The 27,303-nt window shown below is 57.3% G+C and overlaps 1 protein-coding gene across 3 annotated transcripts; it reads right to left on the reverse strand.

Moving 5' to 3' along the window:
- Positions 1-2,013: 2,013 nt before the first annotated feature.
- Positions 2,014-27,138, reverse strand: PWP2 (PWP2 small subunit processome component). Of its 3 annotated transcripts, none has more exons than XR_012431934.1 (21): positions 27,022-27,138; positions 25,358-25,470; positions 20,723-20,817; positions 20,298-20,397; positions 19,803-19,946; positions 19,213-19,348; positions 18,692-18,921; positions 16,693-16,836; positions 15,820-15,890; positions 15,125-15,261; positions 13,073-13,221; positions 12,793-12,940; positions 12,473-12,623; positions 11,222-11,402; positions 8,905-9,052; positions 7,552-7,660; positions 6,003-6,794; positions 5,552-5,770; positions 5,304-5,454; positions 5,070-5,144; positions 2,014-2,592 (listed from the first exon to the last, which is right to left on the reverse strand). XR_012431934.1 is itself a non-coding variant. In XM_005548567.5 (21 exons), exons 1-21 carry the CDS (start codon positions 27,037-27,039, stop codon positions 2,418-2,420), a joined length of 2,760 nt encoding a protein of 919 aa, XP_005548624.2. In that variant the 5' UTR covers positions 27,040-27,138; the 3' UTR covers positions 2,014-2,417. The 3 variants fall into 3 exon arrangements, 2 of the variants coding, with proteins under 2 accessions (XP_005548624.2, XP_073890030.1); XM_005548567.5 differs by having other exon boundaries at positions 6,729-6,794; XM_074033929.1 differs by lacking the exon at positions 15,820-15,890 and having other exon boundaries at positions 6,729-6,794.
- Between the last annotated feature and the right edge of the window lie 165 nt (positions 27,139-27,303).

Raw genomic sequence — 27,303 nt, forward strand, 5'->3', positions numbered from 1 at the left:
CTCACCAGCACGAGCACCCAGGGTCCACATCCTCCTAAATGGCCACTCATTTTAATCTCGGCGTCAGGACCCACGCGGGGTCAGGACCACCCCTCCGCTTCCCTGTCTCCTCGCGGCTCCCGCTCCCGCGGAGCGACCCTTTCGGGTTTTACTGACCCCGGGATGTCGTACCCTGGAAACTGCCGTTCCACCCAGGGGCTTGATCTGGGTTAGTCTCGGGGCAAGTGGCCGCTTTTTTTTTTTTTTTTTTTTTTGAGGTAGAGTTTCCCTCTTGTTGCCCAGGTTGGATCTCGGCTCAACGCAACCTCTGCATCCCAGATTCAAGCGATTCTCCTGCCTCAGCCTCCCCAGTAGCTGAGATTACAGGCATGCGCCTCCACGCCAGGCTAATTTTGTATTTTTAGTAGAGACGGAGTTTCTCCAAGTTGGTCAGGCTGGTCTTGAACTCCCGACCTAGGGTGATCTGCCCGCCTTGGGCTCCCCAAGTGCTGGGATTACAGGCGTGAGCCACCACTACCGGGCAGTTTTTGTTTCTTTCCGTTCACAGCATGGATGGTCAGCGTGAAGATCCCACCTGTTCAGATCCTAGCTGGAATTCTTCCATTAAAAAAATCTATTTGTTATGCATGGGTTGGTTCACAGAGGAATGGCTGTATAAGTGCTGGCCTTTTCTCCCCAATTTACCCATTTTCAACCCAATAATGCAGGTTTTTGAAATAATGTGAATGGTCACTGCTGGAGGATGTTCACAGGGACACACTGGATTCTGCAGACACATCTGATGATCCAGCCCACAGCTGTCACTTTCCCCACTGTCGCATCGTCCATCACTAGGACTTTACTGCCAATCTCTGAAAGATAGTGCGGAACTAGAATAACAGACATGGGACATTACCAGTTACAAGCAAAGATGAGCTTGGCACATTTGACCATCCTCGTTCCTGCTCCTCTGTGCCTGGCCCTCTTCAGGCTTCTCAGCTCCTGGGGAACGGCCAGCCAGGGAGCATCAGCTGGTGGGAGTGATGGGGTTGTGGGATGGCGCAAAAAAACTCCAAGGGCCACCCAGAAAGGAAACGCGGAATGCAGACTCTCAGTCAGTGCGGCAGCCAGAACCCTGTCTCTACCAAGTGTGCAGGAGCTGCCCCTGGCCTGGAGCTCACGGACCCCACTGCAGAGCACAGCTCCAGTTGTCCCAGGGGCGACTACTCAGGTGTCCATTACCATGCACAAGTGATACAGAAAAGGGTGAGGTGAGGAGGGGGAAACCTGGAAATTGTGCTTTGGGCAGGTGATAGCTAAGGATTCTCTCCAGTCTAGGTCACACAGAGATTGTATAGCCACAGAACACCCAGTGGCACCAGGGCCTGAGCTCCTCCCTTCTACAAAGATCTCTGGTCTGCAGGCCTCCAAGCACAGCACTGTGGGCCACAAGGCACCGCCTGTCATATTCATCTCCGCTCTCTAGCCCGTGGCCTCACCACCCCCGGAAGGCCGGCAGGCAGATACCAGCTCCACTTCCCAGATAAGCCAAGGAGCCAGGTACCACCCAGGGTCTCGTGGGCCACACCTCTGGCAAGGGACAGGCTGGGCCTGGCAGACAGCACTGGCAGTCGGTGAAGCGCCCGCCACACTGGGTCGGCCTCAGGTCCTGACCCTGGAGGCTGCTGTTACTGAGCTGTGGGGATGATGACGCCCTGCCATGATGGAGGCCCAAGCCACTCTCATGATGACCGTTCCCAAGGGCACTGCAGAGGGGAGGAGCTGTCCCCTCCTCCGTGTGGCTCACGGAGAGCGGGTGCAGGTCTGAGCGAGCTCACCAAGACAGGCCAGTCCCAGCCCCAGACTCCAAAGTGACCCCGAGAGGTCAGGGAGCGGCTCTATGCCCGACCCCAAGGATACAGGTCACAGGGCAGGGCCCCCGCTGGACGGCAGGACCACCCTGCTTCCCCAGGACAGAAGCCCTGGTGGGCAGGCAGGCAGGCAGGTCTCGAGCCCCCACAAGACACCAGGATACAACATAACCCTTTTTAATCTGAAGTGTAGACTTCATCCTCACGTTAGAAAACCCCCTCTTTTTTATCCCTAAGTTGTTTATCAAACCTTTATATTAAAGATATAAATAAGTCTCACACAAAGTCCATGTGAATCCCTCTCTGAGAGGCATTTTCAATGTTCATCACTGTTCACATGGCCCCGCTCCTGGCGCCGGGTACCAGTGTGTGCTGGCCCCTGGCGTGACCCGTCGGCTCGCTGTCCCGCTGGGCTACACGTTTGCATAGGAAAAGCAAGTCACTACCACCAGCGACAGAATTTCAGCTGCTCTCTGGACCCTCCTCTTTGCTGGCCCAGGTGGCACAAGGGTCCCATCTCCCTGGCAGGTCTTAGCCAGCACAATCCAACGCTGCAACCGGCTGGCTCTAGGCCAGCATCCCTTCTTCTGAGTCTCTGCCTCCTCCTCCGAGCAGATGCAGGCTGTCGTCTTCAGATGCTTCTTCCTCCTCCTCACTTCCCAGCGGCTCTAGGGAGCGTTTCGTGCCCCGCTGCTTGGAAACTGCTAGTGCGTACTGCATGTTATAGCGGTTCCAGCTGCAGCTGTCAATCACACACAGGGACAGGTCAGCTGCAGCTGTCAATCACACACAGGGACGGGTCAGCTGCAGCTGTCAATCACACACAGGGACAAGTCAGCTGCAGCTGTCAATCACACACAGGGACGGGTCAGCTGCAGCTGTCAATCACACACAGGGACAGGTCAGCTGCAGCTGTCAATCACACACAGGGACGGGTCAGCTGCAGCTGTCAATCACACACAGGGACGGGTCAGTGCCAGCAACACCCAGGCCCTGGCCTGGCCTGCACCCAACCACCTCCTCTGCGACCCCTGAGAAAAGCAGCAGGGGCTGGACATGCCAGTCCCTCCACCCCAGCAGCCGTTTGCTTCCTCCTTTCCCTGCCCCAACAATCTGGTTCTGACCCATCCAGCCCTAGGGCAGCAAAGGCCTTCAAGGACCCAAGGACCCAACTGTAACATCCCATCCCTTTGGGCCCATCCTGGCAGCTCAGCCCTTCCACTGGGCCCAATCTAGACAGCTTCACCAGCAAGTTCCACCAAGCACTTAGGAAGAGACCGCTCTGCAGAGCTATGCGTGTTCTGGAGGGAGAGGGGAGGAGGGCATGCTCTCAATCAGTTAATTTCCTGAGTTAACAGAATAAAGGAGAAAAGTGACGCCACCATCACTTTACATAGAAAAGCACCTTGTAAAGGAGAACTGAAAGGTAAATGGATGAGAAAGGAAGGCAGGCAGCGCCCCGCCGCATCTGCAGGTCACAGGATCCTCTATGCAGGACTCTTGCCGACAGCCAATGGCAGCCCTACAGATTGGCAGTTAACACCTAGACACGAGGTCCAAGGAACAATGTGCTCACATGAACTCTAAAACCTCCCATAAGAGGGAATAAACCTAAAGGAGCTTGGCCGGGTGTGGTGGCTCACACCTATAATCCCAGCACTTTGTTTGAGAAGCAGAAGCAGGTAAATCACCTGAGGTCAGGAGTTTAAGACCAGCCTGGTCAACATGGTGAAACCCCGTCTCTACTAAAAATACAAAAATTAGGTAGGCATGGTGGCGCGCGCCTGTAATCATAGCTACGTGGGAGGCTGAGGCAGAATTGCTTGAACCTGGGAGGTGGAGGCTGCAATATGCCGAGATCATGCTACTGCACTCCAGCCTGGGCAACGGAGAGAGACTTTGTCTCAAAAAAAAAAAGAAAGAAAAAAAAAGAATGAATTTTAGGCCGGGCGCGGTGGCTCACGCCTGAAATCCTAGCACTTTGGGAGGCCGAGGCGGGCGGATCACAAGGTCAGGAGATTGAGACCACGGTGAAACCCCGTCTCTACTAAAAATACAAAAAAAATTAGCCGGGCGTGGTAGTGGGTGCCTGTAGTCCCAGCTACTCAGGAGGCTGAGGCAGGAGAATGGCGTGAACCCAGGAGGCAGAGCTTGCAGTGAGCCGAGATTGCGCCACTGCATTCCAGCCTGGGTGACAGAGTGAGACTCCGTCTCAAAAAAAAAAAAAAAGAATGAATTTTAAAAATAAATAAAGGAGCTAGACAGCCCTCCTCCTCCTCCTCTAGAGAGCTCTGTGCAAAGTCCAGGACATCTCAGCCGAGGGAAGGCCTGGCACCAAAATCGTGGATCAGGGCGCATCCCAGCCTTCTGTAGGGCACCCAGAACACGAGGGGAGGAAAGGCTCGACCTAGACTCTGGGACACATTCCAAAGACTGAGAGACACGTCAAGCACAGATGGGAGGACCACATGAACCCACAAGGCCCAAGCTCAGGCCTCAACCCCTGAACCCTGGACAGAGCAACTCGCAGACACAGCAGAGAACAGACCTTTCAGAAATACAGCTGGGAAACCTGGCAACTGACTGGCAACAGAGGGAGCTATCCCTCACATGGCTACTCTGAGGCCTGCCTAGTTCAGGCTCTGCTGGACCTTTAGGGAGGGTGAATTGCTAGGGACAAAAAAGGCACAAACCACAAAGAAATGACAGGAGAAGAGGCGGGCACCCCTGCAGAGTGAGCACGGCGGAGGGCGGGGCCCTGTCCTAGGCCCGTGGATGAATCCTTGCAGCAGCAGCACCCTTTTCCAGGGGAGCCATGGCTCAGGGCAGCCATACCTCCAGGACTCCAGGCCGCCCAGCCTCACAGTCCTGTGACCACCCCCACTGCTTGTGCAGGTGACCTGCAAATCCAGGAAAGGCTGCCCGGTCCTACGAATGTGGCAATCCCTCCAAGAGCCTGGAGGATTCCGGCCGCACCTGGAGCATACCACCTGTCTGCCTGTCTGCCTGCCACAGTGCTCGCTGCTTTCCATTCAGTGCCAGGCCATTTCCCAAGCAGGGTGGCCGGGCAGGTGCAGTTCACCCGCCAGTGAGAAGACAAGCCTCCAGCACTGGTTCCTTTTGTCCTCAAATCAGATGACATAAGGAGCACTCCACCAGCGTGAACCAGCAGGGGACCGTGCACCCCTGCCCACCCCCAGGCCCTGCACCCGCACGTACAGTTTCGACAGGTCGTCCAGGTGCCGCTGGATGCTCTTCTGGAGGAACTGAATGACAGGCAGCAGCGTCCCGGCTCTGAAAGGGAGACTCCCTAAGCATGCGGAGCTCACCCATGCTGTGGGTACAGTGGGCTCACTTCATGCTGCATTTGCATGTCAAGGTTCCCTTTTATCCAGCAGGACAAGCTGGTCCAGTGACCTGAGCCACAGAGGAACTGCAGGGGAGACCCTCTACCTGGACTTCAGCTTCTGTCCATGCAACATGAGCAGTTTGTGAGTCCAGACGAGGTAGAATTCCAGGTGGCGAGACACTTCAAAGGAGGAAGCTAAAAACTCCAGCACTTTCTCCACATACAGTTCAGGAAGGGAGGAGGTGACCACTTCAACTGCAAAAGGAGAAAAAAACATGCTTATTCTGCCAACAACTCAAACCAGGGCAAAAGAGGACGACCCCTGGTGCCTGACATCAAAGCCCTGACTCACTCTCGCCCCTGGGCACCGCCTCCAGAGCCTCCTGCACCAGTTTGCTCTCGTTGAGCCGGAGGGCCATGAGGATGGCCCTGGTGAAGTCCTCCTGGCGCAGTGCCTCGCGCACCCTCCCAGGGGTGACGCTGGTGTCCAGCTCAAATGGGTCAAAAAGCACACGGGTGTCCAGGGAGTAGATGAGGAGTCCCTCCGTGGTGGTGGCTGCCCAGCAGCGCCCTGGGAAATTACACAGTGCTTTCTTAAAAATTTAAGTTCATTCCTCCCAACTTTTTTTTAAAAGAAAGAGTATTAAGTACATTCTCCTGGGACAAAGTACAAAAGTCAACAGGAACCGGGATGTCTGCCTTTAGCCCCCACCCCCCAACTCCCCTGGGAAGGACTAAATGGATCATCCCAGAAGTTACTCTCCCAGGGACTTGATGCACATATAACAAATATGTACACGCACGCGCCCTCCTCTCCCGACACCGGGGGCCAGCTAAGTCTTCTGTCAAGCTCAGGCGTCTTCCGCTCCGCAGGCCCTGTGGTCTCTGCTGCACCTACTCAGTGCTGCATGGTGCACTCGAGATAGCCAGACAGGATCCGCCAACGAAGAAAACGCCCAGTAAAATGTCCAAGTAAAACATCAATGACCAAAGCTGGTGGCCAGCCAGATTTGGCCCTTGGGCCCCAGGGCACAGACCCCTGGCTCACGTAGGCCTCTCTACCCCTGGCTCTGACACTCAGTCTAGGCTGGAGCACGCTTGCCAATAACCTTGCTCCTGGCTCCTCTGTGTGGAGACCACGTGTACCGCCAGGCTCCACAGGCCTGTGGCACAGACCCTCCTCCCCACCGTGAGAGGATGGGGGCAGTGTGGAAGAGACGGGCTTTCCATGACGGCAGAGCCACCCCAGCCAGGCAGCACGTCCAGGGCACTCGGGGAGCTGCTAGAGCAAGGGCATGCCAGGCCTGCCATGTTTCAAAGCTCAAGGCATCTGAGGTTGGAGCCATCATAGCTGTCTATCTTCAGGGGCAGCAGCCATCTTGTGGCCTGCAGGGTTTGCAGGGCCATGTTCTTACCCAGGGGCATAGGACACACACCAGAGCCTGCAGGCAGCACCATGGTGGCCAGCCTCGCCCCGGCCAGATGCCCCAGTGCCCACCGGCACCCACAGCCCATGGCTCGGTGCTCACCAGTGGGAGAGAAGCGGAGTGAGGTCACCCTGATCTCAGGTTTGAAGTGCCGAGAACTCATGTCACCTGGGGAAAAAGAACCAAAAGCAGTCACTGAGCAGCACATCCAGGTTGCTCTCCCCACGACACAGGTCATCCTGTGGCCCCTGGCTGGCTGGGGGTGCCGTGGGAAACCCATCAAGAGGAGCAGCCTCTGCTCACTGGGCCCTGCACAAAGCAGAGCCATAAGCAGCCCTTCCCTGGCTGCAGCTGCGGCAGGTGGGCCTGTGCTGGGGCCGCAGAGGCTGTTCCAGGTGAGCTGCCAAACAGATGGCCCAGCCCCTGCTCCCGGAAAAGCTGGCCCACCCAGAAAAGGGCCCGGCCCAGCCCAGGAGTGGGTCTGCTGTGCTCAACATGGTACCCTGGGCCTGCATATGGAAGCACTCAGGGTTTGTGGCTGGTGAGTGTCCCATCAGGATGGTCCACCTGGGACTCAGGCAGTCCAAGGTCTTCTAGAGCACCTGGCTCTGTGTGTGGCACACACGGCCTCACGCCAGAATGCTCCGTGTGCTGTGTAGCAGACGGGGCACCCAGTCCCAAGAGCAAATGCATGGGTCCTGCCAGGGCAGGGAGGCCACGTGCAGCAACACGTGGGCAGCTTCTCCTGCCACAGGGGCCGACGGCACCAACACCAACCCACTGGGCCTTCGACACCCTCAATGTCCAGCAAACGTCACCATGAGGTGACCGTTATTTCTCACACACTGCAGCCCCAACCAGGGGCACGAGTGCGCAGTCACCCAGGCATGTGTGCCGGGCAGATGCGGGAGGAACCTCTGCTTACCTTTCCTGACGCCTGGCAGTGGTATCGCGACTCCATCCTCCTGCCCAGCGTCCTGATCAATTAGTGCCAGGTTGCCAAACTCTGTCATTTTTCTTCGGTTCAAAAATTCCTAGAACAGAAAAGCAGTGGACGCCTTGCTTCTGACGGCCCGGCCGCCTGGCCCTCCTCTCCCTCCCTTGCTCTTTGACCCCAACACCAGACCGGCCTCAGCCCCGTCTAGCAGGAGGACGGGGAGAGAGCCCTGCAGCGTCCCAGGGACCTTCCTGCAGAGCTAGCTGCAGACAGGGTGGGCGTGGAGGCTGTGGAGGGGGATGGACCGAGGTCTACATGCCAACATTGCTGCCACCACAAGGGCTGGGGCTCACAGCGAGGGTGGCCGTCTGCTCCCTCATGAAAATGCCAAGGACACTCTCCCCCAGAAACACTTAGGGGGGCAGTGGGCTTCTGCCCCGATGGGGCGTTGGCAGGTGAACCCAGCAGCCACACCCCTGCTTAGAGGCTTCCAGGGCTCCCTCACATCCTGAGGTCCTGCGGGAGCCAGCATGTGAATGGGACCTGGGCCGAGGGCTGTGCTGAGGGGGGAGGGCAGGCACCAGCGGGGACAGTGAGGGCAGAGCCCTCTACGCGGGATCCCAGGCAGGAAGCCAGCGGGCAGGGCCTGCCAGCACCCTCTTCATTCACTCCTTCCCTGACAGGTGTCCGTGTCTCCCGAGCCAGTGTGTGCTGGGCACTGCCCCCCACAGTCCCAGCCTCACAGCAACCGGCCCCGGCAGGGTCATCCACAACAGGGGTCCCCAACCCCTGGTTCCAGCCCATGGCCTGTTAGGAAAGGGGCTGCACAGCAGGAGGTGAGTGGTTGGCAGGTGGGTGAAGCTTCCTCTGAAGTTACAGCTGTTCCCCACCGCTCACGTTACCACCCGAGCTCCACCTCCAACAGATCAGCGGCAGCATCAGAATCTCATTGGAGCGCAAACCCTACTGTGAACCACGCATGTGAGGGATCTAGGTTGTGCCCTCCTTCTGAGATCTAATGCCTATGACCTTGATCTGAGGTGAAACAGTTTCATCCCAAAACCAATCCACCCAACCCTGTCTGTGGAAAAACTGCCTTCCACAGAACTGGTCCCAAATGCCAAAAGGGTTGGGGACCACGGCTCCACACACAGCTGAGGGAGGCACTGGGCTCCACGGCAGGGCTCTGCTGGGGCAGGTGAGGGGCCTGTGCAGAGATATAGGACAAGCGTCACGACTGTGCCCAAGGCCCCGAGGAGCCAGGAGTGCAGAAGGCAGGAGCCCGACGCATTCCACCTGCATTGGAAGCAACGTCCATCCAGCCCTGTGCTGCCAGCTCACCTCCATGGCGTCCAGAGACAGGTTGCAAGAGATCTCGAACCTCTTCATGAGAATCTGCTCGCGGACGTGGTAGATGCACACAAACTTGGACATGCCTCCCGCCAGGATGCTCTGGCCGTCTGCAGAGTAGCACAGGGTGGTGAAGGCCCTGGGTGGAGAGGAGACATGGACTTAGGGTGGCCACCACAGAAACCTCAGCACATGGCTTCTAAAAACCAACTTTAGGCCGGCATGGTGGCTCCCGCCTGTTACACTTCAGTACTTTGAGAGGCTGAGTTGGGACGACTGCTTGAGTCCAGGAGTTCGAGACAAGCCTGGGCAATATAGCGAGATCCTGTTTCTACAAAAAATAAAATTAGCTGGGTGTGGTGGCACATGCCTATAGTCCCAGCTACTCAGGAGGCTGATGTGGGAGGATCACTTGAGCCCAGGAGATGGAGGCTGCAGTGAGCCATGATCACACTCCAGAGCAAGACCCTGTCTCAAAAATCAAAAATCAAAATAAATAAAACAAAAACTAACCCTAGGAAATAGAGAAGATCCTACACCAGTGCTTCAGGAAGCAAACAGCCTCAGCAACTTGCGCCAAGGCTCGCTGCCTCAACTCACGCGAGACTTTAAAAACCCACGATGTCCAATGGCACCGTCACCTGGTTCCACTCTGAGCCAGCACCACCCTTAAATGCTTCGGTTTCCCAAGAGTCAATGTCTTTTTCACAAAAGGAACAAGTGGCTCAAGGAACGGTGTTCCCTGCTGAGGTCAGCACACAACGGCAGCCAGTCGGCCTCCGCCCTGGGCAGCCTACTCTCAATCACGTCTGCTCAGTCCTGCAGAAACCAGAAACCAGCCCTTACCGCCTCGCTCAGCAGGCACCTAGGGGTGGGCAAGGCCCCTTAGCTATGACAGTAGAGAACAAAGAACAACAGAAAAAATGAGCAAACTGTGCGTCATCAGAACTAAGAGTGCCACCAAAACGGTAGAAACACAGTTCTCAAAGCAGAACAAGTATCTGCACATCAGACATCACAGAAACCCCTAAAATCAACAAACAAAAAACCAAACAACTCAATTCAAAAACAGGCAAGAGACCTGAACAGATATTCCTCCAAACAAGACTTACAAATGGCCAAGCCACAGGTGAAAAATGCTGAATGTCATTAGAGAAACTACAATCAGAACTGCGACGAGATACGAATTCACATCCACCAGAACAGCTCTCGTTAAAAACAAAAATAAAGCAACAAGTGCTGGCGAGGAGGTGGAGAAGCCAGAAGCCAACAGCGTCCTCATGAGAACGGCAACCATGTAGCTCCTCCAAGCCGGAAACACCACCAGCACCCAGCAGTTCCACACTCAGGCCGAACCCACGAGGACTGCACACAGGCGTTCGTACCACTTCCAAGATAGGGTTGCTACTTCTTTCTGGAGGAAGACCCTCTGCTGAACAGGCTTCCCAGCCCCTGCGACACAGGTCCAGGCCCCAAGGCTACACCCACCCCGGGTGCACCCCACAGATCCTCCCCCTTCTCCTAAGCCTGACCACCACCCAGGTGAGCCTCACAGCCCAGCCAGGACCCCAAGCAGGCAATTCGGTCAGTGCTGTGCTGGCCCGACTCCTCGAGACAAGGGGACACCACGTCTTCACCATCCATGTAGCACTCTCCAGCCAGGTGAGGTGACTGAGGACCTGCATTTTTACTTTTAGGGGGGTGCTTTCGTTTGTTTTGTTTTTGAGACAGGGTCTTGCTCTAGCACCCAGGCTGCAGTGCAATGGCATGACACCATCCTCACTACAGCCTTGACCTCCCGCGTTCAAGCAATCCTCCTGCCTCAGCTTCCCGACTAGCTAGGACCACAGACATGTGCCACCACACCTGGCTAATTTTTGTATTTTTTGTAGAGATGGCGTTTTGCCATGTAGCCCAGGCTGGTCTCAAACTCCTGGGCTCAAGCAATCTACCTGCCTCCGTCTCCCAAAGTGCTGGGTCTCCGGCCTGAGCTCAGGCACCCAGCTACTCTCCCCTCTGCACACGAGAACGATGTTGTAATTCAGGATCAAGGTTTGGAAGTGGATGTAGGCTCTCAGCTGAACAAGTTTATGTTCAGCAAATCCAGACGTCCTCCTGTGCTGGAGGCTGAGCGAGCCCAGGGGTTAAGGAGGACATGGCCTCTCCCCAGAGGGCTCAGGACCACCTGCCTCCATCCACAGGGACTCAGCCGTCTCAGGAACGAAGGACAAGGACAAAAATGGAGAAGCTGCAGGAGCCTGGTGGCTGGCTGGGGTCTCAAATCAGGAGGCCCGACGCCGACACTCACTTCCCCTTGGCCGCGTGCTTGGCTGTGATCTTGTCCAGCTCCTTCCTGCCGGTCTTGAGGTCATGCCTGCCCTCAATGGAGCCCGTCTGCACCGCGTTCTCGGGGTCCCAGAAGGTGATCTGTGAGTTCAGCGTAGCCACAGCCAGCTCCGCACCATCAGGGCGAAAAGTCACAGCCAGAGCTAAACAGAGATGTAAAGTAAGGCCCAACGAAGACCCCGGTCTCCCGCAGGCAGGCCATCAACCACCCTCGGCTGGAGACCAGGCCATTCCCTGGCACCCCTAAGAGACCAGCGCCTGTTGGGTCTGGTACACAAGAATCTCCTCCCAGGAGAAGCTCCAACCCAGGTGGGTGAGGGAACAGCTCAGCACCAGTGAAGAGCACCAGGCGGTCCAGCTGGGGCTGCAGGACCCACGAAGGCTGATGGACGGGGCGCTGGGGAGGCGAGGCTGACGGGGGAGTGATGGTGGTTACTGAGTGTGGCTGGACAGACTAGAATACAGAGCCTCTGCAAAGAAGCCACATGTGACACCAAAAGCCTGGCCAGTGCCAGGCCGGGGGGTGGGGTGAGGCAGCCGGAAGCAGGGAGAGCCAGGCTCCTGGGATGGCAGACTCTGTCCACACCCGAACATGGATGGGCTGGGTCTTTGTGAGCCATGTGGTCTTTCAACGCCGCTGCTGAGGCGTTGACAGCAACAGACCATATGAACACAGGAGACCATGGGGGCCTCTAGTACAGCCTCGTCAGAAAGACAGGCAGTGGCCTGAGGCCAGTATGCAGATCCCTGGGCGGTCACATCTGGCTTCTAGGCCCACCTACGGCCCCTCATTCTTCTCCCAGTCTGCAGATCCCAGGACTGGCCCCATCCAGCGTCCGGGCCCCCCCATGGTCCCTGTGTCCTTCTCGCAGTGACACAACCCTGGCAGAGCTCCAAAGCAACTCAGAAAATCAGGAAGCAGCTGTGGCAGCAGCCCGTCACACTCGGGGAGCTGTTCTCTCCTGCCTGGCGCCCAGGGAGCGGGAGCACCACGAGGACTCGTGGAAGCCACGCTGGCCCTACCCGCCAATCTGCTGTCTCCTAGGTACTGCCAACCTCAAGGGCTGCCACACCAGCAGGTCTGGGTTAAGAACCACCCCCTGCTTCCCACCAGAAGGTTCACACCAAACCCACAACCAGGAACAAGGCAGCGGGTGTGAGAGCATGCCGCTGGTCCCCAGGCCACTGCTCCTGCTTGCTGCCTCGTGCTCACCATCAGAGGTCAGGGCCAGTGTCTCCTTGGTCCTCCAGCTGTCAAACATGTCCCACAGGCGCACCGTCTTGTCCCAGGAGGCACTGGCCAGGATGGACTTCATTGGGTTAAAACACAGACCACTGATGGGCCCTTCATGTCCGGACAAAACCTACCGTAGAGCAAGGAGGCGGAAAAGTGGAGCTGGGGGCTGAGGCGGCTCTCTGGGCAGGTCTGGGCCGGGGCATGGCCCTCGGAGTGTAACCTCAGCTCCCTGAGCTCGTCTCCCAGGAGACAGGAGGCCCCTCCCAGGCCCCAGCCCGGCCCCTCAGGGTGCTTACGTCAAGGAGCCTGCCTGTCTGCATGGACCACACGAAAATCTCAAATGAGTCCTGCGCCCCTGCAGAGACGATCTCGCCGCTCGCATCCACCGCCACGCAGGAGAACTGGGTGGGGCGTGGAGAGGTGAAGGTGCGGAAGTTTCGGTACCTGCAGAGAAGAGGCAAGGTCAGCGTCACATGCCGGGTCCCCTGCCCCAGCAGCTGCCCTGCAGCCTCGCCCTCCACCTTCACCTCTGCGCGGGGAAGCCCGCCCCGAGCCAACCCGGAGCAACGACATCACCTGTGAAGGTCAAAGGCTCGCACAGTCCCGTCCATGGACGAGGTCACCACAACGTAGCCGGTGGCAGTAAAGGTCACACCGGTCACCCCACTGGAGTGCTCCGTGAAAGTGACGAAGCAGAAGCCGCTGAGGGTGTTCCACACCTTGACCTGCGGCAGGACAGGAGGGGCAGGGGCAGACCACAGCCCTGTGTGCCACAGCTTCGGCCAGGATCCCTGTCCCCATGCCACCCCATCTAAGACGCTCGCCCCTGTACTGCCCATCCCTGAGATCCTACCCGTGAGTAATACCCCATCCCTGAGATCCCCAGCTGTGACTGACACCCCATCCCTGAGACCCCCGCACATGACTGACACCCCATCCGAGGCCCCTGCACATGACTGACACCCCATCTGAGGCCCCCGCACATGACTGACACCCCATCCGAGGCCCCTGCACATGACTGACACCCCATCTGAGGCCCCCGCACATGACTGACACCCCATCCCTGAGACCCCCACACATGACTGACACCCCATCCCTGAGACCCCCGCACATGACTGACACCCCATCTGAGGCCCCCACACATGACTGATACCCCATCCCTGAGACCCCCCCACATGACTGACACCCCATCTGAGGCCCCCACACGACTGATACCCCATCCCTGAGACCCCCGCACATGACTGACACCCCATCCCTGAGACCCCCGCACATGACTGACACCCCATCTGAGGCCCCCACACATGACTGATACCCCATCTGAGGCCCCCGCACATGACTGATACCCCATCCCTGAGACCCCCGCACATGACTGACACCCCATCTGAGGCCCCCGCACATGACTGACACCCCATCCCTGAGACCCCCCCACATGACTGACACCCCATCCCTGAGACCCCCCCACATGACTGACACCCCATCCCTGAGACCCCCCCACATGACTGACACCCCATTCCTGAGACCCCCGCACATGACTGACACCCCATCCCTGAGACCCCCGCACATGACTGATACCCCATCCCTGAGACCCCCGCACATGACTGATACCCCATCCCTGAGACCCCCACACATGACTGACACCCCATCCCTGAGACCCCCACACATGACTGACACCCCATCCCTGAGACCCCCACACATGACTGACACCCCATCCCTGAGACCCCCGCACATGACTGACACCCCATCCCTGAGACCCCCGCACATGACTGACACCCCATCCCTGAGACCCCCGCACATGACTGATACCCCATCCCTGAGACCCCCGCACATGACTGACACCCCATCCCTGAGACCCCCGCACATGACTGATACCCCATCCCTGAGACCCCCCCACATGACTGACACCCCATCCCTGAGACCCCCGCACATGACTGACACCCCATCTGAGGCCCCCGCACATGACTGATACCCCATCCCTGAGACCCCCACACATGACTGACACCCCATCTGAGGCCCCCACACATGACTGACACCCCATCCCTGAGACCCCTGCCTGCGACTCATACCCCATCTCTCAGACCCCTGCATGTGACGCCGTATCCTGAGAGCCTTGCCCCTGTGCCCCCAGCTGCCCTGGCTCACCCAGCCTCCCCCACAGGCCCAAGGCTGTGCTGAGTGGGTGGTGAGTGAGCCATCTACCCCAGTCTCTTCCTGTCACCTCCAGGAGGAGCCCATTTAAGGCCCAGATGGCCCTCGGTGGCACTGCACACACCAGAACCCTGTGGATGCTGGCCAGATGCCAGCTGCCGGTACCATGGACCCACCCTCGGCCACGTACTGGAGCCCCTTGGATGCTGGCTGGATGCTAGCTGCTGGCACCACAGACCCACTCTTGGCCATGCAGCTACCACCGTGCAGGAGACCAAGTCAGAAAGGGGAGAGAAAGACACCCAACCGTCTCCATTCACATTTTTGCATGTTTTTAAACGCCTAGTGAGCTGATGAGCCTAGGTGAACCTGTCAATTCCAACCCCACAGTCGGGGCCCAGCCACAGGGGCACAGCCCCACAGACCACTGCATCCTCAGAACCCCCAGGCACAGAGGCCAACAGGACGGGGACAGGAGCCTACCTTGCCGTCATCCCCACCGGTCACGATGTACTGTCCATCGGGCGAGTAGGCCAGGGTCACCATGCTGTTGAAGTGGCCCTGCTGCTTGAGCACGTAGGACTCACTCTGCCACTCCCACACCAGCAGCTGGCCCAGGCCTGTATTCATGGGGGAAGCTGGGGTACCCGGCTCAGGCCCATCCCAGGTCAGACTGGCTCGGCCCACCTTCCCACTTGGCACAGGCCTGAGAAAGCTGCCAGGCAGGGGGCGAAACGCACAGACCCCCAAGAATAGACTGGGACCACTGCCCGATGCTGCAGCTCTACCAGCCAGTGATAGGCCCCACCTGTGCAACTCAGTGGCTGCATGTCACAACTGAGACAGGGCTATGACGCCCACACCCTTGAGCAAGAGGGCTTAAGACAGAGAGATGTTTGATGAGGACCAAGGCAGGGAGGGCACCCCCGGGAGGCAGCTGGAGGAGAAGAGGGCACTCCCTGAAACGCAGCTGGGGGAGGGGAGGGCTCCTTTGGAAAGGTGGCTGAGGGAGGGGAGGGCACCCCATGGCAGATAGCTGGGGGAGGGGAGGGCCCCTTAGGAAAGGCGGCTGGGGAGGGCAGGGCACCCCCAGTGGGCGGCTGTTGAGCAGGCCTGTAGCTGGGCAGCAGCAGTCCCTAATGGGGAGTCCATCTCTACCACCCGGGCTGGGGACAAACCTGAACAGCCAAAAGCAATCCAGTCCCCCGAGCTATTGATGGCCACTGAGGCGATGCTCTGATCTGAGATGCTGCAGAGAATGGGCCTGTAAGTGGGAGGCCAGCCTGCCTGGGCTGAAACCCCAGTGCCCACTCAGGGCAGCCCCACACACCAGACTCTATCCCTGTGTGTCGAGCTTACCCCACCCACTCACCAGATTCCAACAATTCACTTCAGTTCAAGTATCAGAGGGCTGGGTGCAGAGGCTCATGCCTGTCATTCCAGCACGTCGGGAGGCAGAGGCAAGGACTGCTTGAACCCACGAGTTCAAGACCCGCCTGGGAAAACCCAGCAAGACCCCATCTCTACAAAAAATGTAAAAACTAACCGGGTGTGGTGGCGCACACCTGTGGTCCCACCTCCTCAGGAGGCTGAAATGGGAGGATCATTTGAGCCCGGGAGGCGGAGGTTGCAGTGAACCGAGTTCGCACCACTGCACTCCAGCCTGGGTGACAGAGCAAGACTCTATCTCAAAGAAAAGAATCAGAGAAGGCCCAGAGAGGTGGCCAGGGTTCAAAAACTTGCAACTTCACAATTTTATGAGCATAGTATTTTTGTTTTCTGTGTCTCACAGACGAAGAAAAGCAGACGCAAAAACTCCAAAGGCCATGACTGACCCGAGACCAATGCTGCTGACTGCCGGGGTGGGGTGGCAACACTGTCGCACCGACCAGCCCAGCGGCCGGGCAGGTTTCAGGCTGGCATCCTGTGGCCTGAGCTGGCACTCCAAGTGGCTCTGCAGCCCCCACCTCTAAGGGCAGGCTTGGCTGGGCCCTCAGATTCAGGGCCAGTGAGTGCATGAAAACCACACCCTACCGTGAGCAAAGGCTTACCTCAGGGAGTGGATGAGGTTAAATTCTGGCAGCTCATGAAGATGGAAGATTCCAGAAGCAAAGCCAGTGACCAAGAGGTGAGACTTCTTGTGAAATGCTGCAGCTGTCAGGTTGTTAAAATCTCCTTCTTTATTGAAGAAGTACCTGAATTGACGAGAGAGAAGAGTTGTGAGGAGGGGTGCAGAGCCAAGTTGCCACCCCAGCTCGCTCTGGGCTCCAGGACACAGGCCACAGATCCAGGCAGGAGGTCCCAGACCTGCCCTCGCCCTCTCCACCCCAGGCCCTGAAGGTGCCTGCCTCCATCCCAAGCTCGGGACCCCAAGGGAACCTCATACAGCGTCTCCACTGTTGCCAGCTGGCCTGGGGCAGAGCTGGCGGTGCATCCAGAGGCAGCAGTGCCCACGGGAGGCAGAGGAGGTGTGGGAGGTGCGGCATGGCCACTGGGCACACCCGAATCCCATCACCCCCTGCTGCTTCCTCCTCTAAGGAACCCTCGGTCCCCATCAACAGACGAAGGTGACCCTGATGGCGCCTCCGCCCTCAAAACCTCCCCGAGTCACAGTGTAGCTCAGCCCTGGTCCTTCCCTCTTCGTTCTGGCTCCCGTCCCTCCTGAACAAGTGACAGGGACCACTGGCTGCCAATGCAGGAGGCCCTGTCTTCTCATCCTTTGCGCTGACAGCCCGCAGTCCCTGCCCAGCACGCACACTGTCTTCCTGGAGCTGCCTGGAACCTCCCTTCCTCAGGGCGGTGTTGGGGGGCCCACTGTCCCTTCCTCTTCCTCCAGTCCCCGCTCAAGTCTTGACTCCAGCACAACACCCCCAAGTCCCTGCAGGCACTGACCCACCCGTGGACACTGACCCACTTGGACCTGTTCTGGCTGCCCTCCAACTCTGCTGCCCTTGGCAAAGCACCCTCCTCCCACTGGAGTCCAGCCGGCCCTCCCCGCTCCTCAGACCCAGGACTCTCATGGCCACAACTCCCACCTACCCATCGGACCCCAACACACTCCAAACGCAGCCTGCTCTGGCCGCCTGGCTCCCTCCACAGGCAGGGCCTCGTGTGGGAGCCTTCCCCGCCCAGGGACCCCAACTGCCGCCCACCTCTGCACGCAGCCACCTCATCACTGCACCTCTCCTCCCCGGCGGAGAGGAGGCCTCACAAGGGCAAGGAGTGTGTCTCAGTGCCAAGTTCAGAGCCCTGCACACAGCAGGTGCTAAGTAACTGCAGCAAGGAGGGGCCCAGGCTGGGACACCCGGGTGACAGACACACCATAGCTGCGGGCAACTCTGCCTTCATGGGATCCCAACCAGCCTCCCCCACAGCCCAGATGCAGGACACCCCGAATCAGGGCAGCATCTCTGCCAGGGCTCCGGGCATAGCTAAGGCCGTCCCACGGGAAGGCTGCGGGGCCACGCTCAGTCTCCTCTCGTCTGGGGGACTGAGTTCAGATGTGGGGCTGCACAGCCCAGCTCAGTGCCCGAAAAAGCACCAAGCACCACCCACCAGCAGGCCCCGAAGCAGGACTCAGACCACCCACTGCACCCACTTACAGCCTGGCCTCTCCCTCCAGCCTTGCCAAATGCTCTCCCAGTGTCTCCCTGCATGAGGCCAAGGGACTATCGCCCACACCGAAGTCCGCAGGAGCTGGTGGGGCCACAGACAACTCCCAACCCCCTTGGGGCCCAAGGTGCTGCTATTCCCATCACAGAGGGCCCACACACCTCCCTGCCCCCATGTACCCCACCCACTGCCCTCTGCCCTGCCCTGGGCACACAGGCAGCTCAGACAGCTGAAGCAGGGACCCTGACTAAGGGGCAGGGTCAACACCCAAGCACTCGAGGGTGCTCAAACCAGGGCCCTGAGATGTGGGCCTGCTCTCTGTACCTCCCACTCCTCAGCCCTGAGGACCCCACATCCAGATCCCTATGAGGGCAACAGATTCCCACAGGAGTGCCCCACCGCAGCCCACTGCAGCACACCACACCCTTGGAGACCTACTTGGCCAGCCGTGAGTACTTCACTTTTCCTGTCTTCTCCTCCTCGGCCGGAGTGGCTTTTCCCCGGATGGTGGTCTCTCTGTCCCCCTCCTGGTCTTCCTCCTCCTCCTCTTCCTCCTCCCGCTGCAACAGGTCTGCTTTCCAGCCCGCAGGGGGCTTCAGCCGCAGGCCCTCGGGGGGCGTGTCACACTGCCACATGCACAGCACTCCGTCCTGGCTGAGTGAGTACAGCTGCAAGCGAAAGCACAGGCTCACCCCAGCCCCAGCCACACTGGCCCAGTTGCCACAACCTGACACCTCCCTCCAGCTCAGATCCAGGGATCAGCGGCACCGAAGGCCCCTCTGAACTCTGAGAACAATTTTCAATGGGCTGCAACAGCTGCCGCTGGTCCCTAGATGCCCCCAGGCCACATGGGAATAGCCTGGAGGAATCGAAGGAAGAGGCCACCTGCAGCCTGGGGTCTCCCTGAACTAGCCGCTTTTGACCACCGTCAGGCTAGGGAACTTGGCAAAGGGACGTACGTCCAGGCTGTTGGATTCAAAGAAGCAGGCCACGATGGCATCCTTATGTCCCCCCAGTGCATAGTAGATGAGGTTGTCCCAGCGCTCAGCTCCAAACACCCAGGTGGACATGTCTTTGCTCCCAACCACAAAGCACCTGGAAAAGAGGGAGATGGCACCTCCTCAGGGCGTGGCCACCACAAAGCAGCCCGGTGCACGCTCCAGAGGGCCTCACGGAGACCGCTGCAGCCCCACGTGGTCTCAGAGTGAGCCGTGAAGCCTCCAGGCACAGGAAGACACCCCGGCACAGCCCCTGCCCTGTGTGCCTTCCTCACGCCTCCCAGACGCTGCCCGAGCCAACCGCAGCATTCCCTGTTTCCGGGACAAACAGGTGAAAGGGCGGTGCAGGGGCAGGAGGCTCGGCCACAGCACGTACTTCAGAGCCACGAAGACTCGACCAGTCACCCAGCCAGTCCCGGTGGTGCAGGCAGAGCCCAGCCCCCAAAGAGGCCAAGATGCCACTGCAGAATGAAGCTGCAGGGCCCAAGCAGGGGGACCCATCCAAAGGGCCTCTCTCAGGCCTCGCTCCCCCAACACCTCCGAGGCCGCACCTGGAGTCATCCGTCCAGTCGATGCAGGTGGTCTCATCGTAGGGCCCAAAATAGGTTTTGTCCAGAACGAAGGCGTTGAACTCCCGCTTCTTCCCAGGCGCATGATACATCTGGGCAATGTTACCCTTCGTGACAACAAACTTCCTATGGAAGGAATGCGGACACAGTTGATATTCAAGACCAGCAATGGCCCTAAGACCCCTGTGGAGTCTCAGTCTCTGCCCACCTGTGCCTTCCAGAGTCCCGCCTCCTGCAGGATGGAGGCCCAGGAGCAGCGGAAGTGGAATTCAGGGAAGAAATAGCCCTGGAGGGAGGGCAGCCTGGCTGCACCAAGTCTTCTGCTCCAGAAAAGGGGGTCACTGATGACAGAGATTGCGCCGTGTGCCCAACATCACAACCCGGGGCCCAGGGAAAAGAGCTGGGCAGTGGGCCTCACCACTGGCACACACAGCTGACCCTCTCCCACCCCCTCCTGCCCCCAGCCGCCCCCCTTACCTGCCATTGGGGGAGAAGGACACGCTGTGCACAGAGCCCTTGAAGTGGAAGTGGTGCAGCACAGACCTGCAGACCAGGCTGACCAGCAGCGCATCGCCCCCTGCAGGACGCCAGAGGTGACCACCGTGCAGCTACCCCAGGGCCACCCCAGATACACAGCACAGGAAAAACCGAAAGGTCTTTCTCATGTCCACTGTGAGGCATCAGGACTAAGAATGCCCAAGGCCATGAGGCCCTGCACTGCCACAGGTGATGCCACAGACACAGCCTGCGGCAGGGACACGGCCTCACTCATGACACCCTCATCCCTGACCCCCACCAGGCCCCGACACGGAAGCCACTGGGGACTGGATCATTTCAGACCCACACAGCCCTGAGTCCTCCTCACTGGCCCCTCAGTCCCCGCCCACATCAAGGGCGAATACCTTCATCGACGATGATAGCCAGGCGGCCATCCGGGGACAGCCCCACGCACTTGACGTTGTACCGAGTGGCCAGGGGCAGCGTGTCAGATTTGTTGCTGATAAAGACAAAAACCACGGTGTGCTGTTGATCCTCAAGTCCCACGAGGGAGACAGGCCAAGCCTGGCCCAGGACCAGCGGCCCACTCTCCCCAAGCAGCACCTCCCATCTCACTGCATCCTGCGTGCCAGAGCTCATCTGTGGATACCCCCCACTCCTCAAAAAGAAAAGACACTGTCGGCCAGGCGCATTGGCTCACGCCTAGAATCCCAGTGCTTTGGGACCAGCATGGCCAACATGGTGAAACCCTGTCTCTACTGAAAAAACAAAAAAATCAGCCGAGCGTGGTGGCTCATGCCTGTAATCCCAGCACTTTGGGAGGCCAAGGCGGGCAGATCATGAGGTCAGGAGATCAAGACCATCCTGGCCAACACGGTGAAACCCCATCTCTACTAAAAATACAAAAAATTAGCCAGGCGTGGTGGCGGGCGCCTCGAGTCCCAGCTACTCGGGAGGCTGAGGCAGGAGAATGGTGTAAACCCGGGAGGCAGAGCTTGCAGTGAGCCGAGGTTACGCCACTGCACTCCAGCCTGGGCGACAGAGAGAGACTCCATCTCCAAAAAAAAAAAAAAAAAAAAAACCCCAAAAAATTAGCTAGGTGTGGTGGCGGGTGCCTGTAATACCAGCTACTCAGGGGGCTGAGGCAGGAGAATCGCTCGAACCTGGGAGGCGGAGTTTGCAGTGAGCCGGGACTGCACCACTGCACTCCAGCCTAGGCGACAGAGCAAGACTCTGTCTCAAAAAAAAAAAAAAAAAAAAGGAAAAGAAATGACATTGTCCCTGGAGGAACTCTGGTGAAATGCATTAAAAGCCTTAAAAATGGGCTTTGGATACATCAATTCTGTTTCCAGGATGGTACGATGAGAGGATTATTCCGCCTCAGTGTGACATCAGAATACCAGAAGCAAGCTACATGCCCAACAGGAATTAACTGCCATGACAGCGCACCCATGTAACACTGTTGCTGGAAAAATGGAAAATAAGTGGGTACAGGAACTCCTCGGAGATGCTGCAGATAAAGCTTATACTGCAATCGAGCGAGGCACACACATTCTGGCTTCCCCATACATAGCCGAGCTGTGTTTACACCATACCGTAAACAGTACGGCGCACTCTACTAGTGTGTGCTGTCGTCTGTGAGTGTGCGCTGTGCTCTATTCGTGTGCGTTGTAGTCTGTTCGTGTGTACTGTCGTCTAAGTGTGTACTTTAGTCTATTGGTGTGCGCTGCAGTCTACTCATGTGTGCTGTAATCTGTCAGTGTTAGCATTCTGTCTAAAGCAACAACGTGCATCCCTTAATTTAAAAACACTTTACTGCTAAAAAATGCTAATGATCATCTGAGCCTTCAGTGAGTCTTCATCTTTTTGCTGGTAGACGGCCGGCCTCGATGTGGATGGCTGCTGACCAGGCACGGTGGTGGCTGCCGAAAATGGGGTGGCCATTGCCAATTCCTAAAACAAGACGACGATGAAGTGTGCCGTACTGATGGACTCTTCCTTTCACAAGATGTTTCTGTAGCACATGATGCTGTTTTACAGCATTTTACCCACAACAGACCTTCTTTCAAAACTGGAGTCAATCCTCACAAATGCTCCCAGCATTTTATCAACCAAGTCGATGTCATATTCTAAATCCTTTGTTGTCATTTCAACAGTCTTTACAGCATCCTCACCAGGAGTAGATTCCATCTCAAGAAACCACTTGCTGGCCGGGTGTGGTGGCTCACGGCTGTAATCTCGGCACTTTGGGAGGCCAAGGAGGGTGGATCGCCTGAGGTCAGGAGTTCTAGACCAGCCTGGCCAACAATGGTGAAACCCCATCTCTACTAAAAATACAAAAATTAGCCGGGCATGGTGGCAAGCGCCCATAATCCCAGCTGTTTTGGTGAGGGGAAGTCTGAGGCAGGAGCATCGCTTGAACCTGGGAGGTGGAGGTTACAGTGAGCCAAGGTCGCGCCATCGCACTCCAGCCTAGGGGACAAGAGTGAGACTTCCTCAAAAAGAAAAAAAATAAAGAAACCACTTGCTTTGCTCATCCATAAGAAGCAGCTCCTCATCCATTCAATATCTATTGTGACACTGTGGCAATTCAGTCCCATCTTCAGGCTCTGCTTCCGTTTCTAATCTTCTTGCTATTTTTACCGCATCTGCAGTAACTTCTTCCACCAAAGTCTCGAACCCCTCAGTCATCCATGAGGCTTGGACTCAACTTCTTTCAAACTCCTGTTAATGTCGACACTTCGCCCTCATTGAATGACATCGAGAATGGCGATTCCTTTCCAGAAGGCTTTTTATTGGCTTTTCCCACATCCGTTATAGGAATCACTATCTATGGCAGCTACAGCCTTACAAAATATATTTCTTAAATGGTAAGACTTGAAAGTTAAAGTCACTCCTGTAGGCTGAAGAAGAGATGCGGTGGTAGCAGGCACGAAGACAGCGTCTCCATTGGAGCTCAGGGGTGACCAGGTACGTTGTCCATCAGCAGGAATATTTTGAAAGGAACCTTAGTGGGTTCAACAATGGGCTAGAAAGATTCAGTAAACCATGCTGTAAACAGATGTGCTGTCATCCAGGCTTTGCTGTTCCACTTATAAAGCACAGGCAGAGTAGCTTGAGCATCACTGTGAAGGACATTAGGATTTTCCCAACAGTGAATTAGCACTGGCTTCAACTTAATGGCCCCAGCTGCATTAGCCCCTAATAAGAGAGTCAGCCTGTTGCTTGAAGCCAGACATTGACTTCTCCTCTCTAGCTATGTAAGTCCCCGATGGCATCTTTTTCTTTTTTAAAAAATTTATTTATTTTTTGATAGAGTCTTGCTCCGTTGCCCAGGCTGGAGTGTACTGGCACCATCTCAGCTCTGCTTCCCGGGTTCCAGCAATTCTTGAACCTCAGCCTCCTGAGTAGCTCGGATTTACAGGACTGTGCCACCATGCCTAGCTAATTTTTGTACTTTTAGTAGAGACGGGGTTTCACTATATTGGCCAGGCTGGTCTCAAGCTCCTGGCCTCAAGTGATCTGCCTACCTCAGCTTCCCAAAGTGTTGGGATTACAGGCGTGGGCCACTGCGCCTGGCCATCTTTTTCCAATAGAAGGATGGTTTGTCTTCACTGAAACTTTGCAGTTTAGTGTAGTCAGCTTCATCAACGACCTCAGCTGGATCTTCTGGATAACGTGCTGCAGCTTCTCCATCAGCACTTGCTGCTTCACTTTGCACTTCTGTGTTGTGGAGATGGCTTCTTTCCTTAAACTTCATGAACCAACCTCTGCTAGTTCCAACCTTTTTCCTGCAGCTTCCTCACCTCAGCCCTCACGGAACAGACTAGAGGTAAGGCCTTGCTGTGCATTAGGCTTTGACTTGCTTAAGGGGATGTTGTGGCTGGTTTGATCTTCTATCTGGATCACTCAAACTTTTATCCGTATCTGAAATAAGGCTGTTTTGCTTTCTTGTAACTCATATGTTCACTGGAGTAGCACTTTTAATTTCTTTCAAAATCTTTTTCTTTGCATTCACAACTTGCCTGTTTGGTGGCAGAGACCTGGCTTTCGGCCTATTTCAGGTTTTGACACACACGCCTTCCTCACTAAGCCGAGTCACTTCCAGCTTCTGATTTCAGGTGAGAGTTGTGTGACTCTTCCTTTCACATGAACACGCAGTGGCCACTGTAGGCCATTATTAAATGGCCTAATTTCAATATCGTTTGTGTCAGGGAATAGGGAGACCCAAGTAGAGGAAGAGAAACGGGGGGTGGGAACAGCCGGTCGGTGGAGCAGTCACAGCACACACAGCGCTTACCGATTAAGCTCGCCGTCTTACATGGGCACAGATCACGGCACCCCAGAACAATTACGATAGTAATAACAAAGATGATCACAGAACACCCTCACAGGTATAATAAACTCTGAAATATTGCAAAAATTACCAAAATGTGACACAGAGACATGCAGTGAGCCCCCGCTCCTGGAAAAACGGCACCGACCGACTTGCTCCAAGCAGCATTTCGACACACCTTCACAGCGTTCACACAGAGCCATGAAGCAAAGTGCAACAGCACACAGGAACTGATCTCCGGCTGCAGAGCTGGAAGCTTTGGGCCTGCCCGTCCGACTGGTGAGGCTCAGTGGCAGCAGGGCTCCCGAGCAGGAGTCCAAGGCACCTTCAACTCCCCCAGCAGCCCTGGCCTCTCGGCCCTCAGGGGCCTTCCCTGATGGGGGAAGGGCTAACCCTGAGCTACACCTTTTCCCCACCCACCCTTTACAGCGCAGAGACAGGGTCCCTTCCCAGGTAATGGAGCCAAGCGACATACGGGGCCTGGCTAAGGCACTAGAATGAAGAACTGGATCTGGCTGCCAATTTCCACAACTGATCTGCTGACCCTAACCCGTCCTGTAGTCCTGTCCTGGGCTCCCTTAATTAACGGGTGTGCCATTAAAAAGAAGGCACAGAAGACACTGTCAGCTTTCGTCTACTACTTAAAAAATAGTGATAATAGTAATCAGTATCACCATTATCAATAGCACTTTCACATACTTACTTTTTAAGGTCAAATACAGTGACTCTATTGCCCACGGGACTGATAACTGAATTTCCATCGCAGGTAAAATTTAGGTTCCCACGCCGGTACACCGTACCCAGCAAATTTGAAAACTGAAAAAACAAACAAACTTGTCTTAGCACAAAGAAAACAGTTGACTCCTAGAAAAGTACTAAGTGAGGAATCTGGGCAGAGAGATGGCATAGAGGACCTCACCTTGGGGGCCCGTTCACATTTCCTGGGTAAGAAAGGAAGAAGGGAGCCTGATCCTCAGGAGACCAGAGGAGCTGGGGGGGGGGGCAAGCTCCCACAGAGATGAGTAAGATGCCCCCGGGGAGCTCTGAGGAAGCCTCCCAAGACAGGAGGCGCCTGCCAGGTGAAGAGGGGCATGGAGCCCTCATTCCACCAAGAAAAAAGCTGCAACAATGGAACAGCGCCCTGAAAGTGCTTAGAGCTCAGGGCATCCAGAAGTGTTGCAAGCCAGCACACTACTTACTTATTTACTAATTCAAGAGAACGAGCGTTCACTGGAGACTGCCATGTGCACAGACACGCACATTTATGCTCTATCCCTAGCAGGACGGGGATGAGAAGTGTGGGAGGAAGGGCTACTTTAGAGGGTGGTCACGGAGAGTCACCTGGAAGTGTCACCTGAGCTGGAATCTAAATGGGAAGGCACCAGTCAGACTCCGAAGCCGTGGGTGGGCAGCGCCCTCAGGACCTCAGGGAGGAGCCTGATCAGCAGAATGACTTTAAGCGGCCAGGCAGGCTTCAAGGGACATTTTTTGCCACTTTGCAATAAGAATATGGAGCGGAAGAAGTCCTGGCCTGTGAGGCCGTGGATATGTCTTCTGGTTTGGTGCTGGGCACACAGCGGTGCCTCCACCACCACAGGGGACACAGGAGCAGCACTCTGAGGGACCAGTACCATGCTCAGTTTCGGACAGGACAAGTGTAGTACACGGTGGGCTCAGCAGCAGGCGGCCCGCGCAACCCTGGAGGCCCAACGGTCAGGGCTACTGTGGGAAACACGGACGTCCCCATAACCAGCCAGCTGTAGCAAACGCCTCAGAGACCCCCAGGCTGGCTCCGCGGTCCCCTCTTATTACCTGTCCCACCCGCCTCCTGCACTTCACGTCTGGGACAAGTCTTCCCCGGCTCTCAAGACTGAGGGTGTCCGACTCAGGAATTCCTCAGGAATTCTCCGGCCTCGGGAAACAGAGCTCACACATGGGTTCCCTGCCCTTCCGCTCACCTGGACGCTTGCTCGTCAGCGAGCAGCCCCGGGCCCGGGGTCCCTCCTGTTCTCACCCCTCCTGCCCGCGCCCCCGCCCCGTCCCACCTCCTCATCCCTCCCGAGGGTGCTCTGCCCTCCCCGACGGCACCAACTCCAGCTTTTGGGCGGGGCCATACTCAGGTTAAAAATACCCCGGGACCCCGACAAATGTCCCTGGTCCCCCCGAGGAGCCGTCGGCGCCTCCGTCCCAGCTCTCCCAGGAGCCCCACCACAGCAGGGCGTCCCCGAGGCCATGGGCGCGCAGACCGCCGCGCGGCCAGACGCCGCGAAAGCAGACCACGCGCCCCAGCCCTCCCGGCGCCACCTCAGGCGCCGTCCACCGGAACAGCCGCGCCGATCGAACAGACCGCCCGCCGCCCGCGCTCACCCGGTAGGCGAACTTCATCACTGCCGCCCCACGTGCACCGCAGCTCAAGCCGACTGCCTGCCGCCCACAGAGACTCTTCCCGGGGTCCGCGCGGCCCCGCCCACAGCACGCACTTCCGGGAAGAGACGGCGCGCACCGCCCACAGCGCGCGCTTCCGGGGCGGGGCCGCGCACCACAGGCCGCAGCGCCCCAGGAGGCCGGAGGAGCCTCCTCGCCCTCGCCCGGCTCCGAAGCGGAGTTTGAACGCAAGCGGCCCAACCCCTCCCGAGGCGGGGCCTTCTC

Source organism: Macaca fascicularis, chromosome 3, assembly GCF_037993035.2.
Source record: "Macaca fascicularis isolate 582-1 chromosome 3, T2T-MFA8v1.1".
Lineage (NCBI taxonomy): Eukaryota > Metazoa > Chordata > Mammalia > Primates > Cercopithecidae > Macaca > Macaca fascicularis.

Excerpts from the sequence above, each read along its gene's own strand:
- PWP2 (XM_005548567.5), bottom strand. Across the intron at positions 20,398-20,722 it reads GGCTATCATCGTCGATGAAG|GGGGCGATGCGCTGCTGGTC; the intron begins GTATTCGCCCTT and ends GGCGTCCTGCAG. Across the intron at positions 15,262-15,819 it reads GATTGCTTTTGGCTGTTCAG|GCCTGGGCCAGCTGCTGGTG; the intron begins GTTTGTCCCCAG and ends CCATGAATACAG.